The sequence below is a fragment of the Theobroma cacao genome, chromosome 9, assembly GCF_000208745.1.
Source record: "Theobroma cacao cultivar B97-61/B2 chromosome 9, Criollo_cocoa_genome_V2, whole genome shotgun sequence".
NCBI lineage: Eukaryota > Viridiplantae > Streptophyta > Magnoliopsida > Malvales > Malvaceae > Theobroma > Theobroma cacao.
In genome coordinates, this window is record NC_030858.1 from 35,285,720 (window position 1) to 35,295,260 (window position 9,541).

Here is a 9,541-nt window from a genome sequence, read left to right on the forward strand (position 1 = left end):
CAATAAAGATTTGTTGAATGTGTTGATAGTTTTAAACAGTTGTTATATATTGATCCAATTGAAAACCTTTTTCTGTAAGCATTAAATCAAATTCACAGATCATTAGCCCTCTAGGTTAAGTTACATACTTGGCATGCAATCCATATGCTGTTTTTCTCCTCAAATATGATTATATTTATATACACTGTCATCCATTATTTTTATTTTCACCCAAAAAACGTGTGCTCGAAATTAAATCTTTTTAAACAATCTAAAATTCTGGGAATTGGATTCTGAGAATGCTGTATATCAATGGATCCACAGTTGCAGGAGAAGATGACTTGCAACATAAACTGTCTAAACTGCCCAAAAAGGACCAGTTAACTGCCAGCACCATTGCAGCAAGCACCACCCGGTGACAGGCTAACATTGGGCTGCCATAGTATATATCCGGCCTCAAAGCAATCTATATTTATTTTCATCAAAGGTACGTTGTCCCTGCTTTCTACTATTTTAATTTCATAATTTATAAGTTTAATTAGATAATAAATCTATGTCTAAAAATAAAAAAAAAATGATGATATTAAATTATGTTATTCACGTAACTAACTTTTTTCATCATCTATTGTCATTTAATTTTAATTTAACATATTCAACAAGTAACCCACTGTTTACCATATAAAAAAAAAAGGTTTTTCCATTTGAGCATTCAAAGTTCTTTGTCCTAAACCTGACAATTCTATTCAAGTAGCCCCATTTTATGATCAAAAAACGTATTTCCATAGAGCAATCGAAGCTTTTTGTCCTCCACGTACCGACAATCCCATGCAGCCAGCCAAAAAGGGTTTTTGTTATAATCAAACTCTATGATTGTTAAGCATAGTAGGGGGCAAAAAATTTAGGTTTGCACGTTTTCTGGCATTATAATCATAGTGTTTTACGATGGATGATTGTTATAATCAGACTCTTTTGAGTGTTAAGCATAATGGGGATGATATTTATGTTTGCAACTTTTCTTTTTTTGCTTGCATTATTGATGTTTTATGATGTTGCATTGTGACCACCCCAGATCTTGATGTTCATACATTTGATTTCAGGATGTCAATAGGCAGCATTTTCGTTACTTTGTTTGAATATTGAGCCCACTACGGTTTTGACATTATGCAAGCCGAGTGCAACATCACCATGATTTTGTACCCATTCAAACGAAAGAAAATTTATATCATGGGGCTATATAAATTGTAGATTAATTAGCATTAAAGCTAACCATTTAAGAAAGAGGATAATGGTTCAGTAATAAAGTTGTGTTAGAATGGATTTAACTTAAATTTAATTCATACTAAGTATTTAAAAAAAAATAGACAAAATGTCAACTGCGACAAAAACGTGATTGGATTAGATAAGAGAAAATATCACGTAACATATTTTAAAAAATAAAATAAAATAAATAGTATGTTTTAATCTTAAATTAAACAGATAGAAAGATTTTAAAAAATTTATAAACATAAACATTATAAATCCTATTAGCTTAATTCTTTCGAAAATATATAAAAAAGATAAAATTAATTCATTCGGACAAAATTAGTTTTTTTTTTCAGATATAGACAATTAAATATAACCACAGACCAAAACAAAAATGTTTACAATTTGTTTCTCCTCTAAAATGCAATTCATAAATAGTCGACAAATTGGTCCAGAAAACAAGTGTTTCTACCCCCCACGCCTTTTGCATTCTCAACCGTCAAACTATGAATATTAATAAGCATATTTACGTAACTTATCATGCAGTTTGTACCTCATAATATTTTCCAAATTAATTAGCTGATTAATTAAGAAATTAAACTACTGATGAAGTAGTATAGAAAATTATGAAGAACTCTAAATAATTAAAGACAAGAAAGATGTAGAGATGCCCTTTATTAGCTTTTATAGCAATGAATCAAAAATTTCAAATTACCTTTGCTTTCTTTCCCATGTGTTAATTGTAGTCTGACATTTTACATGTGCAAAAGGGTTTGCATGAAGGGCAAGTTCAATGGGGATCTCCCCGATTGCGTAGCTTTTTTTAACAAGTAAACTTAGTTTAGGTCTAGACTTAGAGTCTGTTTGGCCTAGCTTTTTTTTAATTTAAAAATTATTATGAAGTTTTTATAAAAAATAATAGTTTTTAAAATTAAGCTAAAGTTGTTGGTAAATTTTTTTTTATAAGTTTTTTTTTATAAGTTATAATTTTTATTAAAATTATCATAAAATGTATTTTTTTAGAAGGTAATATTGTAATTATTTTTAACAAATGAGGATATTTTTTGAACAAAAATAAAAATGTTCTTGTATTTTTAAAAGAAGAGAAGAAAAAGTTTTTCATTGGAGTTTTTTTTTTAACTCTTTTTTTAAAAATTTTGTTTTTTTAAAAAAAGTTATTTTTTTTTAAAAGTTTCTCAAAAGATCATGTTTGTCTTGACTTTTGCTTTTAAAAAATAAATAAGTTAAAAAAAAATTAGGCCAAACATGCACTTAGTCCTTCCATATTATATATATTCCTATGTAGATTTAAGTTGTTAATTTGCTAAAGCATTTACATCTTCCTTGACAATATGCTCCCCTTGATCGTCCCCATTGCCTAGTTTTACATAAAAGAAGAAGAATTGTCCAAGTTTAGTTTGTAGCATTGAATCAGACTTAAACTTCATATACAGCTTCTTCAGGTACGCTGCCATTGCATTGCTTTATTCTCCTCTTTCCCATGTGCATGTTGTTTATTAAAGCATTTAACCCATGCTTTTACAATTTAAAAAAGGGGTTTTCTTTAAGAGCAAGGTCGAAAAACCTCCTGCGTAATTGCCCAAGGGACCCTATTTGTTTCCAGACCTTGTAAAGTGGATTCTATTTCTTTTCATCATCTTTTGGCGTCAGTAAGAAACCTCTAAACTATTTTAAAATGTATAACATGCAACACCTTCTACGATCTAACCTTGCCTCTTCTTCTTCTTTTCCCACCCCTTTTTCACCGTGCTAAAGTTGGATTGTGGTCTATAGAATTTGTTCCCTCATTTCCGATAAATTAGAATCCTGACTTTGAAGAATAAGTCTACTTTGTTCAGAAGTTATTCTTTCTTTTATTCCTTCATGATGATCATTCGTTTCAAACAATAACTTCCATTGCTTTAATTAACCTTCCGCCTCTCCAATCTCATCGATGGGCATTTTAATGGACTGTTGACTTATTAATTTGCATGATAAGTTATGCTTGCGAGATCATTCTTTTCAAAACTGCCGACTTCTTAAATTGAACAGCATTTCCAATCCCCCATTGGTTGATAGTTTTCATGTACTTTTGCAGCACCAAAAAGTTTGATATATCATTATTCTGAAAGGAATTAATTATCTTTGAAAAGATTCAAAAGTCCTACTTCTTCAAAGAAATTCCCCAAAAATCTTCCTCACTTTTATTTCACCCGATCACAACTGCAATGTGAACGTGAAGAGAGTTATGAGTGACTTGTGGCTCAATTCCAACTTCTTTATTTAGTTTAGCTAAGTGAACAAGTTGGGAACTAAAATTGTAAACTGGTATAATGAAGGAATCAAGATTGGACACGGTTAGTTAATGACCCACCCTTCATTTAGACTCATCAAATTCATTAAGCATGAACTTGTTTACTATTAAGCACATTGCTTTTTCGAGGGGAAAGTGGTTGACACTTGACAATGTGTCAAGAAGTATAGCCTACGCAAAGGAGTATTTGGTCTTTAAGAGAAAATTATGAAAAATAAGCTTCATTATAATTTTAACTATTGTTAATCAATTTTTGACATAACTTGATAATAATGCCTTTTAAATAATTTCTGACAAATTAAAATTTTTTCAGTTTTCTCTATCCTGCTATCTAGACAAAAATTTTAAAATTAAATATCGATATTTCTCTCTTGCCAAATACTATCTATCTCATCATCCAACTTTTTTTCGTCATTCCAAAGAGCAAAGATGAGATTAAGGTATATATTTTACGTTTTTGGGTTTATTGGTTTATTCATAAAATCTCAAAATTGAAAAATTGAAATTGGTAAAACATATCCGTAAATTAAAACACTATATAATTTTGGCAATTTACATTTGATGGCAAGTAGGCAAATCAATTAGTTATTAGATATTGCATTACTGATTTTTAAGTATTACGAGATTGATTTTTAGGTATTGCATGACGTAATCATTGTGTCTCTAGTTTTTAGATATTACGTGACTGATTTTAGGTATTGCGTGATTAGTTTTTAAGCATTGTGCTCAATGCCTAAGTCACACAATGCCTTAAACTTAGTTACGTAATGCCTTACTAATCAATCACATAATGCCTATAAACTAGTCACGCAATACCATATCAACTAGTCACGTAATACTATATCAATCAGTTACGGAATACTTAAAAATCAATCATGTAATGTCTAAAAACTAGTTACGCAATGCTCAAAAATTGATTACACAATGCTTAAAAACCATCAAAATTACTGAATTTCATTTAACAAAATCAACAATTTTAAGTAATACACCATATTCCATTTAACAATATAACCAACGAATATCCCTATTTGGCGAAAAATACTCAAAATGCTTAAAAGTTTTTCTTCATATATCAAAAATCATTTTAAAATATTTAAAAATACTCAAAACCCTTAAAGGTTTTTTTCGTGTATCTAAAACTACTCCAAAATGCTCAAATGCTTAACAGTTTTTTTTTCTGATAAGAAATACTCTAAAAATGGATAATTTGACGAAATAAACTTAAGAACGTAAAACACATACTTTGATGTCTTCGCTTAAAAGATATGAGTCGGTTTAAGACGTAAACTTAAATATATTGATTGATTTCATTAAAGATAATTTTATTTAAAATTATTTTTTAAAATTAAAAATAATTTTATTTAAAATTATTTTTTAAAATTAAAAATAATTAAAATTATAAATAAGATTATTTTAAAAAACACAGGAGTATTTTTAAAAAGAATCCTTGCTTTGTCGTATAGCCCAAATGCAGACCCCGTAAACCCCAATTTGACATGACATCCATCTACTTCAGTATCCCTGTTTGCTCTGTTGTTTTGCCTCTGTTTCTTTGGTCCCTGTTGTTATTCCTTTGGTTCTTGCTGTCTCGAGTTCACCACAAGATAATGAAATAGAGTGAATTGAAAACCACAGTTCCATGCAGGCAGGGAGAGGGACATTGATTGCTTGCTTTCTCCGAAAGAGGGTTCATTATGTAACCCTTTTCTCAGCTTTTAAAATACGGCTAAAAGTAAGAAAGAACGTTAAACTGATGCTGTTGGATATCTGATATCTTTCAAAAGGGAAACTTTTTTTTCCCTACCAGGTGCAGCAATTTGAACAATGTAAAACTTTTTTCAAACGCACGTTGTATACAGCTTTTAATGAGATTTATGAGGGAAGAGATTGGTCCGTACACAAATATTTATGAGATATGGTAACTCGTTCGAAATGACAACCATCATAAAAGAAATGCAGTTTCTCGATTACCTTTCCTTTCCCTGGAACGCCAAAGCTCTAAGCTTGCGTATGGCCATCATCCACCGTCACGGGTAACCCTAGTTTTATATGGGTACTACTATATGATTTCGAGACGTGAAGATATAGATTAGTGCTAATTATGATACAGGAAACAACCTAGAAAAGGAATGGTGCGTGTGATTGGAATATTGTTTTCTTTCTTTTAACTACAGAATGATTAACTCCGTGCTTTCAAAAGGTTTAGCTTTTTGTTTAGAGAAAACACTCTTTTACTTTTTCCAACTTTTTGTCTTGCACTTTTTGGCGTTTTACACTACAAGGAAACATTAAAATCTTGGGGCTATTTCATTTTCGGTGGTTCAAATGGTAAATTTAGAGTTCGACAGCTATATTAAGGCTTCAAAGATCAAGTCAAGATAACTTGGGATATCGTTGGCTACTGGTCACCTGTTGGCTTAGTAGTTCCAGTCTTTTGATTTTCTATAAACTCGACTTGGTTTTGCAGACAAGGGTGTGGAACTCAGAATGAGCCCTTCAATGCAGGATGCATCATTCGGAACAATGGAGAGGAAAGGAGAGTACGTTAATGGGGTTAGTGGAATCAATGACCACAGTGATTTTGATCCGAGTGCTCCTCCTCCATTCAGGATTGCTGATATCCGAGCCGCCATCCCGAAGCACTGTTGGGTCAAAAATCCTTGGAGGTCGATGAGTTATGTTTTCAGGGATGTCGGTGTGGTTTTTGCTTTAGGACCAGCAGCAGTCTACCTGAATAGTTGGTTCTTTTGGCCACTCTACTGGCTTGCACAGGGAACAATGTTTTGGGCTATATTTGTCCTTGGACATGACTGGTAATCTTTTCTATACTTTATCGTCGTATGTTTTCAGCTTTGGTTTATATTTCAGAGTTAAATCCATTTGGTTTTGGATTGTGCAGTGGCCACGGAAGCTTTTCGGACGATCCCATTCTTAACAATGTAGTGGGACATATCTTACATTCTTCAATACTTGTTCCCTACCATGGATGGTAAGTTAGGCAACATTTACTCAGTACATTGTATACTTGGAATCTTTCTAGGGGCATGCAATTCCATAACTTCATTTGAAAATCTTGCAGGAGAATAAGCCATAGAACTCATCATCAGAACCAGGGAAATGTGGAGAAGGATGAGTCATGGGTTCCGGTCAAACATTCTCTACTTTTTTGCTTCTGTTCCGTGCAAAAGTTTGAGTGTTTGTTTCAAGGTCTCTTTACAAGGATAACATTGGAAACTGACCCTTCACGCTCTCTTTTTTAATCTCAGCTCCCTGAGAATATTTACAAGAATTTAGACATCAGTACGCGATTTCTGAGATTCACTCTCCCTTTCCCCCTTTTTGCGTTCCCCCTATATTTGGTGAGAAAGCTTGTTTTGATTGAATTTATATGAAAAAATTAACATTGTGCCATAAGGAGTTAAATTCCCTATCTTTGCCTTGTTTCATTACAGTGGTATAGAAGTCCAGGCAAGGAAGGATCTCACTTCAACCCTTACAGCAACTTGTTCACCCCCCAAGAGAGGAAGCTTGCAATGACTTCAACCGCTTGTTGGACTGTGATGGTTATTTTGCTTGCCTATTTATCCTTTGCAAGAGGTCCAGCCCAAATGTTTAAGCTCTACGGTGTTCCCTACTCGGTAGGTCTACCTTACTCCTCACGTTTCTAGATTTTTGAGTACGGAATTTCTCTGATAGTAATTTACTATATTTGGGAATGGTCTACCATTTCGTAGATTTTCGTGGTATGGCTGGATTTAGTGACCTACCTAAATCACCATGGCCATGAGCAGAAACTTCCTTGGTACCGTGGCAAGGTAAGGGCATAGCCTACCTAAATACACTTCAATTCACTTTGAATGCTGCACTGGGCAGTAAAATTTTCTTCAACTTGACAGGGGATTTTACCACCCAATGCAAAAGAATTCATTACTGAGGGTTCTGTTCTGTATTTGACAGGAATGGAGTCACCTCAGAGGAGGGCTTACAACAGTTGACAGGGATTATGGTTTATTCAACAATATCCACCATGACATTGGCACCCATGTCATCCATCATCTCTTCCCTCAAATCCCTCATTACCACTTGGTAGAAGCGGTATGTTCTTTATTAATTTCATCAGACAGAATGATCAAACAAGACAAAGTCTTTCATCTGTTTGAGTTTATCCTAATGGTTTGATGCTTTTGGCTTGCAGACCAAAGCAGCTAAAGCAGTGATCGGAAAATACTATCGGGAACCAAAGAAATCTGGGCCTATTCCATTTCACTTAATAAAGACTCTAGTCACAAGCCTTAGACAAGACCATTATGTTAGCAACACTGGGGATATAGTATTCTATCAGACTGATCCACAGCTGTTTCAGTTACTTTCCCCTGGCAAATCTGGATGATGCTTCTAGGATATAGCTGAAGAAGGATTATTATAGTTCTTTCAGTTGTTTCAAAACCAAAACATGTGGCACAATTAAGACTTTGAGCTTTGTTCTTATCATTTCCAATAAATTTAACATTGTTAGCTTGCAACACAATCAAATATGCTTGTGGCTGTTCTCCAAACATGGAGTCAGGAAAGTTTCAGCAATCTCATCACGGTGAAGATGTTGGTCTTTTTCTAAGTGAAGGATATTTCCTTGTTGAATATATATCCTTAATATGCATATAAAGATACGGACACTAGAAAAATTTTAAATTATCATTTTAAATATTTTTATCATAAATATTAAAAATATTTATCTAATTTATAAATAATAATTATAATTACATCCAATGATTTTTATTGAAAATATTATTATAAATATTAATAAGATTTATCCAATTTGAAAATAACTATTTTAATTGCATTGGATACCTTTTATTAAAAAATATTTTCATAATTGTAATAATATTGAATAATTTATAGATTAATATTACAAAATTTCATATATTCATTACATTAATAAGATTTATTCAAGATGAAAATAAAAAATTCTAATTACATCAAATGACTTTTATTAAAATATTAATAATTTTATTAATTGTAAATAAGAATTTTAATTGCACTGAATGACTTTTGTTAAAATTATTTTTTTATTATAAATGTTAATAAGGTTTATCCAATTTGATAAGAATTTTAATTGAGTTGAAAGACTTTTATTAAAAAGTAATTTTCTAATCTTAAATAATATTGAATAATTTATAAATTAATATTATAAAATTTCAGTTCTTTAGGCATCATTATATTAAAATTAAAAATACTCTTTTTCTTTTATTACATTCAATCAAAATTTTATATTTTTATTTTGAATTAAATAAGTTCTTATAGTAAATTATTAACTTAATCAAAATATCACTTATCTATATCATTTGGCGCTGACATAACATGCCGACATATCATAATAAACGATAACCAAATACCACCAAAGTAAATGCTTACTTTCTTTTCTTCTTAAATCTCCCTCTACCCAGGCTCTAGCATAAAGAACCTTGAGAATAATCTAAAACTTCATGTGATGTGTCAATTGCCAAATTATTAAATGCAATGTTCCTATAACCGAATTAGTTATCTACGTATCAATTAGCCTACTGTGCACTTCTAACTATAGAATTGCTCTTATAGTAATTTAGTATATATTTGGAAATGACGTACCATTTCGCAGATTTGCGTGGTATGGCTGGATTTAGTGACCTACCTGCATCACCATGGCCATGAGCAGAAACTTCGCAGGTAACATACACTTCAACTCACGTTGAATGCTGCATTGGGCAGTAAAATTTTATTCAACTTGACTGGGGATTTTGCCATCCAACGCAAATGAATTCATCACTCAGGGTTTTGTTCTGTATTTGACAGGAATGGAGGAGGGCTTACAACAGTTGACAGGGATTATGGTTTATTCAACAATATCCACCATGACATTGGCACCCATGTAATCCCCCAAATCCCTCATTTGTTTCAGTTGCTTTCCTCATTGAATACAAATCTATAATATTAACAAGTTTTTCTTTTCTTTTTTCGGTTTGCCTTATT

General features: G+C 31.9%; 1 protein-coding gene across 3 annotated transcripts; it reads left to right on the forward strand.

The window, feature by feature from the left end:
- LOC18590479 (acyl-lipid omega-3 desaturase (cytochrome b5), endoplasmic reticulum) lies at window positions 304-8,141 on the forward strand. Of its 3 annotated transcripts, none has more exons than XM_018127895.1 (9): window positions 304-466; window positions 6,003-6,348; window positions 6,435-6,524; window positions 6,615-6,681; window positions 6,802-6,894; window positions 6,988-7,173; window positions 7,270-7,350; window positions 7,493-7,630; window positions 7,731-8,140. In XM_018127895.1, the coding sequence occupies exons 2-9, from the start codon at window positions 6,023-6,025 to the stop codon at window positions 7,923-7,925; spliced, it is 1,176 nt and encodes a 391-aa protein (XP_017983384.1). In that variant the 5' UTR covers window positions 304-466; window positions 6,003-6,022; the 3' UTR covers window positions 7,926-8,140. The 3 variants fall into 3 exon arrangements, with proteins under 3 accessions (XP_017983384.1, XP_007016081.2, XP_007016082.2); XM_007016019.2 differs by lacking the exon at window positions 304-466 and adding an exon at window positions 2,567-2,684; XM_007016020.2 differs by lacking the exons at window positions 304-466; window positions 7,270-7,350 and adding an exon at window positions 2,567-2,684 and having other exon boundaries at window positions 7,731-8,141.